Raw genomic sequence first — 18,545 nt, 5'->3', positions numbered from 1 at the left:
TGTGTAAAGACACAACGAGTGGACATAATTATACCGAGGTATTTGTACATATTAACAATTTCAAGTTGTTTATCATCATAGAACCACTACTCTCTTTTAGCAATAAAACCGCCATTTCTAAAAACATCAACGTTAGATTTATCTGTATTCACCACAAGGTCCAAACGTTTGGGAACTTGACACAAAACATTGTTGATTCTGCAGACCCACTACCGCAGCGGTTCTCAACCTTTTACTTGTGACGCCCCCCCTAACGAACACCGGTACGTCCGCGACCCCCCTTAGCCAGCAATGTAAGCTAATTTCACTAATACCGGTATAAGAAACTTTTAAAAAAGGACCACCTTCGCGACCCCCTTGTAGGCACGTCGCGACCCACAGGTTGAGAACCGCTGCACTACCGTATCGGACACTAATGCAATATCGTCAGCAAACAATAAAATAATCAACTGTATCAAATGAGACGAAAGCTGAATGCCACGAATGCCTTTCTGTCGTATTTCATTAGTTAATTCATTTATAAACAAGGAAAACAAAACAGAACTAAAAATTTCTCCATGTTTAAGACCTCTAGGACAATTAAAATACTCCGTTAAATCTCCCCCAAATCTCACTCTTATAGCTTTAACAACTTCATACATAGCTTTGATGGCTCTGTACATTTTTCCATGCTTACCATTCTTCTGGAGAACTTGCCACAGTATTTCCCTCGTTACAGTCAAAACATCATTGTCCGTTTGAGTCAGGTCCGTCGACATACATAGATCAATGCTATACAACAAAAATTTCAAATCTTTGTTCAATTAGGACATCAGGATTGCAACTATAATAAATAATTATTGGTACTTTTTTAACCGCGTTGTCCAGAGTGTATATATGTCCTGGACAACAGCTCCATACAGTCAGCTAAGGATACATGCATCCTGAAGTTTATGCACGGCATCTTTAAAGTTGAACCATGACGATTGCAAGACTCCGTGAAATCAAGCTAGCGAATAATTAAAGACGTGAGAATAAGGATCATTTAGATGTATTAATGCGATTTTACCCCAAATTATTATTATGATATAGTCTGTATAATATTATAGTTTTTATAAGCAGATATAGTGGTTAGAGTACTGGCACCTACATCACGGGATCGTTACCCACGTGGCTCAGCGAACTTTCTCCAGCCGAAATAGTTGTCGAGAATGGGTATTCAACTTCACAGATTTGGGAAAGGAAAAGCAGCAAAAGTGGGAGGAGCGCGAGACACGTACCGTCCTCACAAAAGCCTCGATGAACATGCATGGTCTCTAATATATCCAACGTACTCCTCGAAACGACCTGAAAAAAAGGGGGGGGGGAACAACCTTTATCTTATATACATATATTCATATAGTTTCACGCCGAACTGGAAATATAACGGTCAATTGTATTCGAAAGGTGAGAAAGATCGAGGGATGGGAGGACACAATCTGTATAGATCGATTGTTCTTAATGAAAGCAGCGAAAGGAAATTTGTAGAATTAAAAAAAAAAATGTGTGAAGGCAAAAAGTGGAGAACAAAATTAGGTCTTTAGAAAAGGTTAAATTGGTACCTGCTAATTAGTAGGAGTATGTTTAATTTGGAAAGGGAATTTTTCCACCGTTTTTATCATTAGTAAGGCCCAAAGCAGGCCGCAGTCGTCCACAGAGACCACAGCCATATGTGGCTTGAAAGGCATACTCGGGTTATTGAGATCTTGCATGCATGTGCAAGACTTTCACACACAAAATAATTGAAACTTTCCAAAATTAACCTTGCAGTCTTCACTTAATTCATTTACACAAACACAACTCGGTTTTTTTTAACAGTGATTATATTTATTGCTGCTATTGAAATTAATAAGCTTTTCTGATTGCTACAATAACCTGTCAACCTTAATTGCTACAGACTACATTATGGCAACCAAATAATACAACTGGATTGTTATCATTAGTGGCTTACACATGAAAGTGTGGGACAAAAACAAAAACAGTCAAGGGAGTCAACAATAAAATCATGCTTTTGTTCAGGAATAAAAATGCCAAAAGCCTTTCAAAACCTCGTGGAACTTAAAAGGCAGAGGCAACCTCCCCAGTCCTATGTGATAATGGGCTTGGATTCAGATTTTCAAAGTTGGAAAACCTTGTGAATTAATCTTTTGCTTCAGATCTTCCAATACTACAGAAAAATGTCTTGCTCACATATAGATTGCTGTAAAATGATTACTACTTAACGAACAATATTATGGTGTGCAAATACCCCCTTCCTGATGTTTTAAAAGTTCACCATATGAATTAAAAAAAAACAATTTCTTATATCCTCATGCTAGCCTAATTCTCCTTAATATATATGGTGGTGAAATATTATGTAGCCTTATTTAAAATTATGAAACAGATAAAACTTTCTAATTTAACCATTCTAGAGTTTCTGATCACTTTTGAATTAAAATTATAGCCTATACATGTTAAGAGTTGACCCAAAAGTTTATCATGGTTTGCAGGAAATCACAGAATGATACACTCGCTGATGTTTCAGTTCATGATATGTTTCAAATCTGTTTACTAAATTTTTTTGCTGTTAATCAACGAACCAAAATCGAGAAACATCATTCAAGAACATGTACTTTTGTTAACCCAGCATCAAAGTGCATTTTCAGGAAAAAAAAGACCAAAATGCTGTCTGGAATAAACCTGTAATCAGTCTATGAATGTAAGTGGATTGCTTCATAAACTTGGTAGGTAATTGCAGGTATTTTAATTGGTGGGTGACAGAATCTATGAATTTTACATTTTCAATTATGCCAATTAATCAGGTATCTGAATCGTTACACAAAACGTGTCATTAATGATGGCCGACAACCACAGCAAAATATCACAGAAAGTAGCAGAGGCTTTGCCACTGGCCTCCAGATACCAAAGTAGAAAAATCCTTGAGCATTCAATGAAATACTCTTGTACACCCTTCCTTGTGAGTAGAAAATGTAAAACAACAATATAATGTTGGCATCTTGGATTTTTTTTGTCAGCAAGTTAACACCTTTATAGTTTAGCCAACTCTAATTAAGTACTTGAAATTTGTCGTGATTGTATTGAGACCTGTACAAGCAGATGCAGACAAGCTAATCACATTTTCCAGTCTACATCATGAAACAATATTTTTTTCTTATTTCAGAAATCTTTTAAGCTAAATATTACTTTCAGTTAACTGTTCTTGCTTGCCCTTTAGTTTTTGCAGGGAATATCATGATCAGGTTTCAAATGTTAACCACTAAGCATAAATCAGATATAGATAGCTTTAACAGTTTCTGCCACTTCTAATGATGTCCAGCAGACTTAAAGTGTCAGCTAACTAACAATTACAGATTACACAAAACAGTAAAGACAACACTAAAATTTTATCCACTACCCATTTGGCTAATGTTAGTTTTTAATCTAATATAGCATCTCCTTATGAAATTTTTTCTCCAGACAAAGCATGGTATTTTGGTGTGTTTTTTTTTTAGTGTCATTACTTTTGACTGGTTTGCTCATTATTTTGGCCATTACAGTCTCAGTCTAACACGGAACCATAATAAAAACAAAGTAACTACAATAAAAAGGTTTCATGACCTGAACTTAAAAGCACCACTGGCGACTCCTTAAGACACACAAAAAAAAACTAGGAGAGTGATGCACCGATAACAACCCAAATTGTGAGAAAATAGGATACACAGAGCAAATAAACCAAAATACATCTTTAAAGCTCAACTGGATGATAAAAAGCTGTCTTATAAGCAAAACTGAATGTTATTCATAAACGAGATCTTAAATATTATCAATGATCAAAGATTGTGTCTTGATTATTGGTATAATTTTTTTCTGATTATTAGTAGCCAACACCAAATACAAAAACAAGTTTCACTCACAAAAATCAATAGAATAACCAAAAATTTACACAAACTCAAATTTGGTTGGGGGAGATATAAGCAGGTGAGAAAGAAGGTACAAAAACAAATAAACCTAAAGTTAGTTTGGCATATTACTTGCTCAGGAGGCACAAACTAATCATTGTAACAGTGATCATCAATAGGGTCTGTCCATTAAAAAAAAGTACATTTTGAATGGGACTGGCAATAAAGTTAAACAACTGCTGTAAGCAGGTAAGGCTTGGGTCATGGTGGTTGTATACTCAAACAAAAACTCTACAAATTCATCTCACCACCTGCACTGACATGTAAGTGTTCTTCAAACAATTACTACATTTATAAGGCACTTGAGGTCACAAAGTGCAAAGAATAGCTTTGGACTGTTATCGCTACACACTACAATATCCAAATACACTTATCATGTTATTAACTTTCTCAAAATTAAATTATTTGATGTCCATATTTATATTTGTCTGCTTTGAAAGCATTCACACATTATGGCAAGTTTGTTTTTTTTGAACACCACGTGGTAAAAACATGTTCTCACAAGGCAGGGACACCGATACAGAAGCATAATGATCTCATCCAGTGGGTTTTTTCCAATGGCAAATATATTCAAGATAAAAAACTTCACTATAAGGGCTACTTAATATAGACCCTCGTTTGTTGTCCTTTGTGTCTGAAGATGATTTGTGTGCCTTGTGTTTGTGGCTTCCAAGCGACTCTGCAGTACTAATGAGGAAGCATGGCACAGATGGTGCAATATATAAATGTGCTTGCCATTTTAAATAAATAAAACAGAATTTCTGGGATGAATTGAATACTTAAGGACTATAGTAGCATGGGACAGGGCCCAACGCATGCACACAAACACAAAAAAACATATATAAGCACAAAAGCAAAATTACAGACACATGCATGCCCTGGGTGGGCCATGGTAGCTGACCACTAGATGGTCCTGTGTTCTTGCTGGAATGAGGAGTAGCCAGGAGAAGTATTTTCAATAGCAACAGGCGGAAGGTTAGAAGAGGGTTAGTTTCTACAGTTTGGGGGTTAGGAGAATATGAGGGCATAGCGGCAGACAGCAAGCAGTCTGCAGCAGAGAGAGCATAGAGAAAAGTCAGGCAATATGTATTTTTCCCTTGCTGGTACCTTCGACTAGCACAAGAATACCTGGACCCCATGATTTGTGTTGAATTGTGGAGAGGAGTGGCTGACTGTGCCACTACCCTTACCTTTCATTACCTATAGAAGGGCATACCAGTATGCATAAACAAGAGATGCTATCACAAGACCAAAAAAAAAAAGTGTAGAGACAACATGGGTCAGGTACCAGCTTGCACTGTCCAACAGTTTAGCCAGTTAGCAACAATGTGTAAACATGAAATAAAACCACTAGTGTGTAGCTCCACATGCATGTCTCAACTCATTGTCTTTCTACTCATTAGACTTTGTGTCAGAATGATTTTCCCTACATTATACCCTCTTCACATAGTTATCACCCTCTCCTCTTACCCACCATTTGGGATGGATGGTGACAATATAACAAGCTGGTTCTCACATAGGTCTTGACTGAGGAGGATATTGATCTTCAAATGTTGTTATGTAAATGCTCTGTGAACTTGTTTTTGTAAAAAGTATACATTCAGTTCTTTTATGCATATTTTCTGATACATGTAGATACCAAATTTTGATGAAAGAAGTTTACTTTCAAAACCTCTTTTCTTGATGTGAGGGATGGAAAACAAGAAAAGAAGTAAATATTTTCAAAGAGATATCAATGTGACATTCATCACTTTGATCTTAAGACATGGTGGACAACAGCGACATGTTTGTGCTTTGACTCCATTTTCCTCACTGTGCTGGATTATATGCTCTCAAGAAACAGGACTTGTAAATTAATATAATTACTACACAGGCCTAGATATATATACTTATGTCTTCAGCAACTAACAATGCTAAATCTGTTTTTATTTATCTTTATTAATGTCACATAAAATCGCTTGAATTTTCCTTCATCTCCTATTTTCTGTATGTAGTCTTACTTTCAATACATAATTATTTTTTTCTGATCAAAGGACAAAATTGCCCAATTTTTAAGACTTAAATTATGTTTATTGTAGTGTTTGTTAGTGAGACTCATCTTTGGAGAAAATGCATCCATTATAATATTTTGAACTTTATAGAAAAGTAGGGTTATCTAAACCTTTTCCCCTACAAATGAAAAATTTTTGTCAACACAATATTCATATGGAATTGCACTGGTGGTGTGGAGAATGTGTATGTCCTCCAAATAAAAAAAGTAAAAGCCACTGTTGCCTGAGGGCAAAATAAAAAAATACAAGCCAGGATATAATACAACAAACCTAAATAAATAGCACCAGCATACAGTCTGTCATCCCAAGTCTAGGAGACAACCAAAACAAGCAAAAAACAAGAATCACTCCCTCTGTGTTCTGCATCACTGAGCACAAAATCACTTTTAAGCCCATCATCACATGTCGTTCCATATAAATACTCAAATTTCCATCTTTTAGAATGCTAAGGTTTCATTTTTCATTTGCATGCACTGTACAAATGTCATGAGTGAAAGCTGCTTCTAAATGACTATTCCATGTCTCATGTTTAGCTGTTACAAAGCATACTTTGCTTTCATGCAAAGGGTAGATGTTCAGGTTTTAAGTAGTACTTGGAGTAAAATATGGCAATACTTATGAAGTATGCCAGATGATAAAATAATTTCTGCATGCTATTCTTGACAATCTATGATCTTTATTCTAATTGTTTATGCTGCAGGACACATCTTCTCTACAATGACGAGGCCTGTAATCATCACAACAATCCAGACTGATACATTGCTTTTGAATTAAGAATGCTGCCTCCACTAATTTCTACATGAATTGTAAGATAAATGCATTCTGCATCCATCAAATACTGTCATAATGGGGGGATGTCCATTTGTAACTGTTTACAAAACCCAAGATACTTGAAACAGAAAGTCACAAAGCACATTACAATAATTTCCATGTTGGAGGCTTGCTTTGGTCCAAAACAGATACATACAATGCTGTTCTCCAATAGAGCCAACCACCTATATCCATGGCAGGTATGAAGCAGGAGCAGACATGACTCTTGAAGTTTGCAGTCTTGTACTGAAAGTCAGAATTCCCAACTTGCAGCTCAGCGTTAAACAGTGCAGAGACTTCATAAGTGTGCCAAGAGGAAACCCTCCATCCTGATCAAGAAGAAAAAAATGCTGACAGATGGCACTCATCACTCTGGTAAGCCAGCTGGACTACATTTATAGGCAGGGATTTGAGTCTCTGTAGAGTCTTAGTCATTGAAACAGAGAGAGTTTGCTCTGCTGTGCATTACAGCGGAAGTTGCAGGCAACAAGCAAGTGGTTGCCACAATAATGCTCCTTAGCTTATCACCCCCAAGCATGCATGAGCATATTCCTTATGGTTGATAAACTGTTACACGTGTTACACTTATAAATTCTCACAGCAAGATGATACTTCCCAGAACAGAAAAATTGATAAATTGTGCATCTGACAGAAGAAAAATATGAACACCTACCTACTAACCACAAATATGCTAGCCAAGACAGTTAAAGAACTTCATTAAGACAGAAAGAGAGAGAGCCAGCCCCCAAAAGATTGAATGGGGTCTTTTTTTTGCATGGTTTAAAGTTCAGCGTAGGAATCTTTCCCCCACAAATGTTTAGCTGATGATAGCTTAAAGGCAAGCAACTCCTTCAAAGGTCAAACAATTTAAAACAGAAATTTCAGTGTCAAATAAACCTTCTTTGCACTGTTCCTTAAGAAAACATTTTTAGAATGTACGATTTCAAAAAGCACCGACCTGAAACAGTGTTACATAAGAATATCAGAAATGTTTCTTAACTATAACAAATAAAATGATTTGTTTTCACTTCAGGTATGAAAATTATGAAATGAAAATGAGAGGAGTAAACTACAAAGAGATGAAAACAAGGTAAAACTCGGGAATGGAGTAGCATTAACAACATGAACCACAAAACTGCAAAGTCTCCAGTTGTAAAAATCTTAGCATACTGGGTACATTACGCACACCTGTTAAAAAACTTAAAAGAAAATTCTGTCCAACAATCACTACCAAAAATTCAATAGACAGATTAAAAAGTGAAAGATGAACATGAACAGCTTTTTATATTATTCCCTCTTTGTAAATTAACAATCAACACAATAGGAAAGATGAAATGTTCAGTACCAGCACAGTTTTTTTTTTCAAGTGAAAATTACTGTCCGCAGTTTTCTACACAGCCAAGCATAATTTAATGCTCGGAGAAAATAGAAATTTGATGCCAAAATTGAAAGTGCACATAATCCAAGAGCACAACATATTGCTTGGTACTATCTGGATGATCAGTGCAAAGCAGTCAGCCAGTTTTAGCAAACCATTTTGGTTAAATAGCTTGTGTCAAGTGGCATGTTTTGAATCTAGAATGCTAAACAACTGCAAGCAGCACATTAAAAAAAGAAAAACAAATCAATCTGATCCCAGGAGAACAATCAAGCAATTCAACTGTCTGATGACATGGGACAATGATGATAACAAAGCTTTGCAGATAAATTTTTCCTTCAAAAGGCCTGCATAAATGGAAAATGTATTCTCTTAAAAGGGATCTTATTTACTAATAAACCAAAAAGTAAAAAAAAATAATAACACTCATAAAAGTAGAAGATTTTATCTCAGAAACCAATTTAGAGGAAATGTGATTTGTTTTCATTAGTAAGTTTCAAAATAATCACAAGTCTTGATAACTGCACAGCAGTCAACACTTGTAGATTATGTGTATAATAATGGGTTCAATCCATTTTACACTGGATATATGGTATTAGCTATGAATAAAGGTCAATGGGTGCTATGTACTGAAGTCAATATCAACTATATAGCATATTTCAAAACTGAATGTCACTCCAAGGAATAAAAATCTGTCTTTAAAAAGCAGAATACTCACCAAGTTGTCCTCAAAACCTGATGAGCAATTTCTCCCATTTGGATGAAAGTTAAAAACAAAATTAAGTGAGCAAGCTTGCTTCAGAACAATGGAAGAAATTTGATGAACAAGATGTAAACAATAGTCATGATGTTCACGAAGTGTTCACAGTTTTGAGGTAAAAGGTGATGGAATGAATGCTGATTAAAAACTGCTCAACTCATTCAGGACACTGTGGGTGACAACCTGTCCTAACAAAGTTTAACGTGTCAATGGGCATACTTCTGCAAAACACTGCATCTTAGGACAAGTTAGAATAATTGAAAAAAAAGTTTAAAGACTGCACACTGTACATGCTGTGAGGTTAAAAAAAAAAAAAAGCGAAGGAAAAGAGAAAGTCCCCTCTCAACAGCAACTACAACAAACACAAGCACACACAATTTATGCCCATTTTTATGGCTGAAGAGTTAAACCAATTTTTTGTCACTAGAAAGAGCTGTAACTCCTGGGCTTTTCTGGTTTTATCAAATATACATAAGACTGAAAAATAAAACAAGGAAAAAAGAAACCACAAAATGCCAACATTTCCAAAAGAATGAAATAACACAAGCATATATCACACAATGCATTAATAGGCATGGGTTTTTTTTTTAAAAAAGTGGATATTTATAGATGATGAAGACTGGAGTGAAGTTTTATAAAACTCTTCCCAACAGCTAGATTTGAGCAAACCAACCAGTGACTTTGCTCACAGAATAAAGCAAGCAACATGCCATGATGGTTAGATACCAAAGAGTCTAAACAAGTGTTGAAGAACTTTACTATTTTTCCCAAAGTCCACAGTTTTCACCTCATAATTAGATATGCAATTGCTGTTTTAAAAGAGTGTAAGCAAATAAATACAGGATGTGGATGGATAACGGCCAGAGGATTTAGGTAGCAATATCTGGATTCATCATCCCCTCCTCCCATAGCCTATTAAGCTTCTGTTATCTAGGAAAGCATTGACAAGAACACCACATACTGTCTTTACTTGTTGTGTTTTCCTAGAAAATGTATGCATTCAACTTTGAGAAAACAACATATCTAAATAATTTTGTACAGAAACATTTAAAAATAACTTGTAACAAGAGTCTGGTTTAATGACTTGAGATTGAAGTGCTAGTCAAAACATAGTTCTTAACAGTTAAATGTTGAGAGATGGCTGGTGGAATATATTAACTCATAGCTGCCCTCTGTCCATCTCAGGTTTACAGCTTCAATATTGATGATAAACAGCTGCACCTGCCTGGTTTGGTGGTGGGTAGCTTGCAGCATGAGAGTAGTCATAAGCACCTGAAACACACAAAGCATGCCTTTACACCTTGCAATAGACACATTTTAAGTCAGATCTGGATGAAGCTTTGGATGCTCTCTGGATCTGAAATCATGTTTTGTGCCAAGTACCCTTTTTCAGATGCTGCTTATATCTAAAACACATTTTGAAAAAAAGAACATGCATCCATTCTTTGCATGAATTTTTAATGAATAATCTGACATGCTGTGTGGTAGTCCAGTTTTATATGCCTAAAATGTATGTTTCTTTCCAAACCGACAGGGACAGCAGCAGACCAGTGTATAAAGCAGTCCATTTTCCTTCTCATTACGAGTGAGGTCTACTGTGACTATTTGGGTGTATACCTATCCCTTGGATTACAAACGCTTGATTTTAGCTTTGAGAATATGGCCTTTACACTGTGAAATGGGACTTTTTTTTCAACTGCTCTGTTGTCAGGTTGGTTTATTTAGTAGGAAAGGGCTTCCACCTTGTAACGATTTTGCCCTATGGGGGAGGACACCAGAAACTTCATAGAATGTGGCCACCCTCAGCTACTGTAAGGTCATGGGACATAGCTGCCTTTGCTTATTTACAGTCTACATTCAACTTCTGTCTCAGATGGTTGAGTTATGAAATACTGATACTGAAATCCATAATGATTGGGCCTAATAATAAACTGGAAAAGAAAGGAAAGAAAGTATCAGAGAGTGCATACATTTAGGAGAAGGAGAAAAGCAGATGTGCAGCAAGAAAAGACAGTGATAAAGCATCTAAGAAATAAAAGGATAGCTAAAACTGTTTCCATTTGTGTCACTGGCAATAATGATTATGGATAAATATTAAGTATCAGAGAACAAAAACAACAACAAAATTAACAAAAGTATCTTCAGCTAAGCTGGAAAAATGCAAAGCATCAGTACAGCATAATGTCCAATGCTACAATAACAAGCACCAATATTTTTGATTTTAAATATTCATTTACTCAGGGCTACATCAGGATTAAATTACAAGTTTTATGCTATCTGTTTTATGGATATCTATGTCTGTGAAGCTACAGATGAGTGTAGTGGGATTCACAGGTGGTTTATTTTTTCTTTTGCTGTACTTTTCCAGCCTTCAAAGCTTGTAGGCTGGTGGTAGGCTGCACAAAAGATAGCCATCCTGTTCATAAACTGTAGACTCTCTTATTATGCAGCAAACAATTTGCTAACTGCTTGTTGGTTTGTGCTAATACGCAAAATGGTATTTCACTTGCATAGCTGTTTTGCTAAAACTATAGGCAATGCTTGCCTAATGGAGAAATTTGTGAATATTTATAGTTGTATTATCTTTTTTGTACAATTTGAATATGGGTCTACACTGGACTCACATGGCATCCATTTCTGCAGCCAGCACTTTTGAAAGGTATCACAAATTGTACATTTGCAGAATTTAGAAATTTTTGCTTTATTTTTACTTTATAGGTGAGATGTCCAGCTGTAGAATTTGTTTTCCAGTTATTTTTTCAGTAGAATCACAAGTGTGCAGATATTAAAATCTGTTATATATGCTAATATGTAATCTATGATGTTTTTAATAAACAGATTATTGGTTTGAGTGAAAGTTTCAGCTGCAAGAAAATACAAATGCAGAATTCAGTCATTTTAACATAAGAATCTAGTGACCTTGTCTCTTTGGCACATGCATCTGACAAGAGCAATAAATTTGCATTGCATTATGTGAAATCTAAAAAAGAAGTTATGAACAAAAGGAAGAGTGAAGGAAGGCATAGATGAAAAAAAAAGAATCAACCAAAAAAACAAAGCAAACTAAATAATGAGAAATAATCAAATGATTGCTTAAACAACTAAGAAGCAGAAAATCCAATGACTAGAAGGCCAGAGTCTAAGGACTAACAGAATGCTTCAAGCTGCTGCTATTTTGAGAGTGCAATTAGCACTTGACAACAAACACAGAAAAGAGGGATGAAAAAAATCAGGGTTTGATATTAAAAATGGGTCAAGTAATAAGGTAAATAAGCAACACAATTAAGAATTCTGTATCAATAATGTTAAGAAATAAAATTTCAACCACCAAAACTGTCTCAGTGCATAAAGCTTCTACAGAAAGTGAAAGTGTTAGAGGAAAGAATACAAAAAGCAACAGTTAGTTAAAGCTTACTGGGTAGAACATTTCCCGCCACAACATAGGAAGCAGTGGAGACTATAGGCACTGATGAGAAGGTAATATCGCGAGCACTGCTGGTGAAAGCAGGGGCTAACTGCCGGCTCTGATAAGCACTTGAAGGCGTGGCAGGCTGAGTGGCCGGTGCCTCTGAACCTAAAGACATAACACAGATGTCACAAATACTCTTGATGTGTTTCTCACCAAAATTTCCCAGCAAAGAAATATTTTTTATTTCGATGCATAGTTCTGTGTAAATTATGTAAGCTATGTATACCTTTACATTTACAAATAGTATGGACATAGTATTTTTTATATAGCACTAATAAAGAGAATGCCAATGTGTCACGGACCATCCGCAGACATGCGCATTCTTTCCAAAAACCAATATAAGATCGCTTAAGGGTGGGCGTCCCTCCTTAGAGGCACCAATAATTATTAAAACCAAACACAAGTTTACAAGTAGACAAAATATGCACAGTAATCCACAGTCAATAATAATAACACTCCATCACGTTCACACCATCAAAGTTTACCAAGTCACTGCCGGATTCCACACGGCACCAATTTAAAGAGTTACAATAATAACACACCATCAAAGTTTAACATGTCACTCAGCCCGAATCCACACGGCATCAAATGAAGAATTACCATAATAACACACCATCAAAGTTCAACATGTTAATAACCGTTTAGTCTCTGCAGCTCTGCAGCTCTCCAGTCCCCGGTTTCTTTTAGTCCACTTAAATCCTTTCTTCTACAGTTCAATAAATGATAAAAGAGTGTTTTTACCATACCGATATGTTACTGTCAGGCGGGGTACAACAATATACAGCTTGGGATAAAACTTAGAGGGAAACCATCCCTCCTCCGGCGGTTAGTTTCAGCTGACCAGGCCCCCTCCCTGGTGGTGGTCGGTACGTCCGCGTAAGGAAGCCCCCTCCTTACTCCGAGTCCACCGCTCCTGCTCGCCCACGTCGGTGTGCAGTTTCTTGGCCCCCAAGAATGTGCACGGCCGGTTGCTCTCACCACAGAGCTCCCACGGCGATGATTTAGTTTCAGCTGACCAGGCCCCCTCCCTGGTGATGGTCAGTACGTCCGCGTAAGGAAGGGCAGGGTAGCCCCCTCCTTACTCCGTCGGTGTGCAGTTTCTTGGCCCCCAAGACTTTGCACGGCCGGATACTCTCACCAAAGAGCTCCCACGGCGATGACGCGGACTACAGAAACACGATGTACATCCACAGTAGTACATCTGCACTAGTACATCTCCCGTAATACAGCCACTGTATCACATCCCAGAGATGGTACTACCACAAAGTAGATCCCCCGTAATACATACATATTATTACGTCCACAGAGATCGTCGAGTCGGTGAATTAAAACCACAAATCCACCAAACTACTATCATCAGCCGCCCCCTGGCCACTCATGGTCGGGCTTAAATATAACCACCCCAGTCCCTCTAGACCAGGTGTCAGCACTGCCTGTCCCGCACGTGGTCTTCCCTGAATTGCGTCGCAAGCATTTTCTAAAAACAAACTGTCAACACCGGATGTCAACCTTCCCCCATCCCCTCTTGCCCCCTCTACTACGCAGTTGTCCGTTACATTTCCTCCCCTCCTGAAAAAAAGAACGGAAAACTCAATTTAACAGTTTTTCTTTCTTTTACGTCTACGGAATAAATTGGTCCCACTCCACCGGGACAAATTTTAGATATCGCCAGTATCGTCTACTACAGGAGTAGATATTCCGCTTTACCTTTCATTAACCTGAGGGCATTCACGGGCAAAATGTCCAACTTTATTACAAGCAAAGCAAGTGAGGTCTCTCTTAAATCTTTGCATACATCTCCTTGCTTTCTCGGTCCACTACTTCCATTGGATAGGCTCTGTTAGGACTAGACTTACGAGAACTAGTCGGCTATTAGGTAGCCTAGAGTTGGGTGACTGAGGACGCCTATTCACCCCGAACTTTTATTGGCATGCGCCTGCCTGCTTGCTATCATCTCGGCTGCGGACTTAAATTCACGTTCTTGCAGGAAGATAGCTAATTCTTCGCTACGCTCTGGAGAATCTGTTCTCGTAACATGAGGTCCAAAAGACCCTCATACGTTTGAAAGTTATCCAACGGTTTGCTAAACGGACAACTAGAAAAAAATGCCGCCATTGATTCCTGCGGTTCGGGTCGGATGGATCTAAATCGTTCCCGAAATCCTCCGCGGTACACTGGTACTTTTGAAGTAATTCCCTCTTAAGTTTTCCATAATCAACTACCCACTTGCACAAGTGCATGATACAGGGTTAAAGCCTCACCCTGTAAAAGACTGACATAAGCAAAGGCCATCGCGGCTCCTCCACCTAAGAGCAGTTGCATGCGCTTCAAACCTAAAGATGAAAGAGTCTATATCATCTTTATCCTCACGAAAGATTGGAAGTTTGGGTAGGTTACCACGCGGACCCCCCGTGGATTGAGCTACTTCCCCGTCTGTCCTGCTTTCCTGCTTGTAGCCTAAGTCTTTCTAACTCAAAACTCCCTTTCATTTCCTATATCTATCAAACGTTCTATACACTGTTGGACGTACTTTTCCAGGTCACTATCAGTATAGCCAAATTTCTGTCCCTGGGCTATAAAACTATCTACGTCCGGTAACTCCATGTTTTCTCAAGAACAAAAAATATACAAAAAATGTACACTTACAAAAGCAATACAAAATTGGTCAAAATATGAATAACAAAAAATAATTCTTTACAGACAACATAAGACTGTAATCTGTTAAATAAACACATAAACCACAATGATTCTAGGCTACAGTTACACCCACAGGGCACAGTTCTCCAGAACATGCGCATTCTTTCCAAAAACGGTAAAACTCTAATTTAACTCGTACAGCCTCACCAATTAATCCATCATCAGCATATGGCACTAAAAGTTTAAAAATTTAAAGACAGAATCAGCACCATTACCAAGTTTACAATAAGTCAATCTGCCTATGTTCAGTCATTTAATAAAAGCAAATAACTGAATATACTCTCATCAGCTCCCACGGCAAGACGTATCACATTAAGACTCAAACAACACAAGTCCAATACAGACTACTCGTTTGAATACTATCATCAGTTGGAAATAACACAGTCCAGACAAGTTGTGCGTCGCACTGAAACAAACATTTACACACTTGAGCTGCATTAAGCCAAGTACAAAGAATTTATAAAATTATTTTGTATCTGGATAATACAAAGTAAAAAACTAAGCCAACCCAGCACAACTCTCAGTGTAACTAATTTTAAGATCCTGGCTTAAAATTTTCTACAAAAGAATAAAAAGCATTTATTTAAAAAAACTACTCATAATCACACACTTTTTAATATTTCATAAGGCAAACAATATTTTTGAATGTTTCTAGGTAAAGTAGTGATGATTTTGGAGCTTAGTGCTTTGCCAGCAATATAAGTTACATCATGGTGAAGTAAGCTGTGAAGATGAACCTATAATGTCCAGCATAATTTGTGGAACAATTTGTTTTTAATACTCATGCATTTAACATAGCCAACAAATAGGACACACTGACCAAAAATAAACATGAAGAATATTATGCCAAAATAAACATGTTTTATTTGTTACAAAGAAAGATTAATTTCTTTAAAAATAATTAGGGAAGAAATGAATGTAGGAAGGCATGGAAACAAAATAAAACAAAGCTAGCTTAAGAATACTGGAAGCAATACAAAGAAAGCAGCTATCATATACTGTAGCTATCATATCAGATGCCAGGTCAGAATACCAGTGAGACTATAAAGAGTAGGGTCAGATACTTGAAACCATAGTCTAGATGTCAGTGACTCAAGCTGTGGGAACAAATACACATATGCCAAATACTTTGGTGCTCGAGTCAAAAGATTTTTTATTTTAAAAAGGGATCCATAAGAAAGTATAAAACAAATTTCTGACTTTTGCAGTACCAATATCCAGGCAACACCAAAACATGGTTATTCCTCACCTTCCTTTCTGGCTTAACCCATTCTTACCTGCCCTAAAGTGGAAGTTTGGCCTTTAATGTATGTCCCTATACTTCACATCCCTCAATAGTTGCAGACTGACTTACCTTCAATTTAAGCATTCTTACCTCTGAATCCTCAACAATGCCTAAAACATTAATTCCCTTTGATCTGGTCATTTAATCATGTGCGCCCCTCAACAGCTACATCCCAAATATGGCCTGATCTAGCTTTTTAAAAGATAAATCTTGTTTGCAACACCTAACTAAACACTAATCATATTAAAATGCATGATAATCGACATAGAAATGCTGGCTTATGCAAAGTACAAGTTAAGGTATAAAAAGCAAGGATAGAAACAATATAGATTAAAAAAAATCTACTGACTTTCAACAGGAACACCAAGCTGCAGAAGAGTGTACTCAGCAGCATACACCTTAGCCTCCTCTACTGTTCTACAAAGTTTATCTGGCTGGAATGGTCCAGAGTTCTGTGTCATGAGTGCAGGTATAGACACCTGTCAAAAAAGGAAAACAATAAAAAGTTTCTCAGGGCTACTTAGATATTTACAGTGATTTTAAGTACAAGTTTTACATGTATAACTGCATTAGTCTACAAACAAGGAACAGTTTGTGGAGCTCCAATTGAGCTGAATTGTAAGATTGTAAAGTTGCTTGTTACTGATGACATTTATGTTACTACAAAGCAAATTTTCTCAGTAAACTTTCACAATCCCTAAAGCTTAGATGTTACACTATATACATACATATGGGCTTATAAAGTCTTTATTACATAACGAATCTTCTTCAGCCTGAAAAACTGGCTTGACCTGAAGGAGTTTGAGACCAGTCATTTTGACCCAAAACCATATTGCTCTAGATATATCAACCTCTTGCCCAAGTCAAATCAACCCTGCCATAAGCAATGTAAGACCACAAGACTGATAGCCGAATTGACCAGGCCCAGGCTACATAAATGCTCAAGAGCAGACCTGGGCAATGGCCGGCCTGCGGGCTGCACCTGGCCTGCCTCCTGTCTCTGACCAGCCCGCCCGCCACTATATATACTATATATACAGTATTGGGCAAAACTGAGTTAACTATATTAGTCGGGCCCTCTAAAACCATCCCAATTTCTCATGCGGCCCCTTGGGAAAATTAATTGCCCACGACTGCTCAAGAGGGACACCTATTTTACATTAACCAAATGCCTGCATGTATATTCATGTGCCCTTGTGATATCTTTAACCAAAAATCTGCATGTACATCATTTACATACAGGGGAAAATCATGTTATGCACAATTGTGTCATTTGCTCTCATAATCCCTTCATTCTCCAGAAACCATACTTCTACTATGACTGCCTGTGAAAATTGCTCTCAAGGTGCAGTAATCACATTCTTTTTCTATCATGGCTTTTGTACAATTTATTTAAATTTTTGTACTTTTATGTAGATTCCACTTATTAATTCCTTTTCTAACTTATTAATAAGAGCAGTAAATGAACCTGCTAAACTATAATGACTTGTGATAAAAGGTCAAACAGCATCACTGTACCCTTTCCAGACATCTCTATAACTTCTGCCTGCAGACCCGTGAACCCCACTTTTATACTACCCAGGGGTGGGGTTGCTTGTGCCATGGGTCAACAGAATACACTGCGGTTGTGCTGGTATGCATGTAACAGGAGGTTGGGTGTGTTCCTCTCCTAACTGCAGACCCTTCAGTGCCCTCTGGACTAAACCCAATCTGAACACCAAACAAAAGTACTGACCAATCTGCCTTTGGCTGGTATCTAAGCCAGCCTCTGGAACAGAGAAGAAGGAGAGTGATTGTGCCATTGGTAGCCAAGCTCTCTTGAAAGGCAATGCTACTTACACACTGGAGACTATAAAGCAATAAAGCAAAGGTAAGTTACTGCCCTGAGGCAGCAAGGGATGATGAGGCCAAGCATCTTGTAAATGAGTTATAAAGCAGGATCCAGACCCCAGGGATGTTGCCTTATTGCTGCAGCTATAGTTATAAAGAAGTGAAAATGATGTCCTAGGGTAATGTGGTAGAGAGTGGCTTAAAGGCCAGATGGATGGGAGTGCCGCCCAGTAGCACTGATTGGTGCACACGTTTATGCTGTCCAGAGGGAATGGAGGAGGCCATGGGAAGAATGGGGCCACATCCAAC

At 37.5% G+C, this 18,545-nt stretch overlaps 1 protein-coding gene across 6 annotated transcripts in view; it reads right to left on the bottom strand.

Moving 5' to 3' along the window:
• Positions 1-1,823: 1,823 nt before the first annotated feature.
• Positions 1,824-18,545, bottom strand: part of LOC112559404 (APOBEC1 complementation factor-like) — a 33,480-nt gene continuing 16,758 nt past the window's right edge. For 5 of the 6 annotated variants that reach the window (XM_025230636.1, XM_025230632.1, XM_025230633.1 and 2 more), the window contains 3 exons: positions 16,756-16,885; positions 12,371-12,529; positions 1,824-10,227 (listed from right to left, as the gene is read on the bottom strand). In XM_025230636.1, coding sequence (XP_025086421.1) covers positions 10,151-10,227; positions 12,371-12,529; positions 16,756-16,885 — 366 coding nt within the window. In that variant the 3' untranslated portion in view covers positions 1,824-10,150. The remainder of the gene's footprint in view (positions 10,228-12,370; positions 12,530-16,755; positions 16,886-18,545) is intronic. The other variant, XM_025230635.1, reaches the window with a different exon arrangement.

The sequence above is a fragment of the Pomacea canaliculata genome, linkage group LG3 (assembly GCF_003073045.1).
Source record: "Pomacea canaliculata isolate SZHN2017 linkage group LG3, ASM307304v1, whole genome shotgun sequence".
In the NCBI taxonomy this organism is placed as follows: domain Eukaryota; kingdom Metazoa; phylum Mollusca; class Gastropoda; order Architaenioglossa; family Ampullariidae; genus Pomacea; species Pomacea canaliculata.
This window is presented reverse-complemented; position numbering and strand designations above follow the sequence as displayed.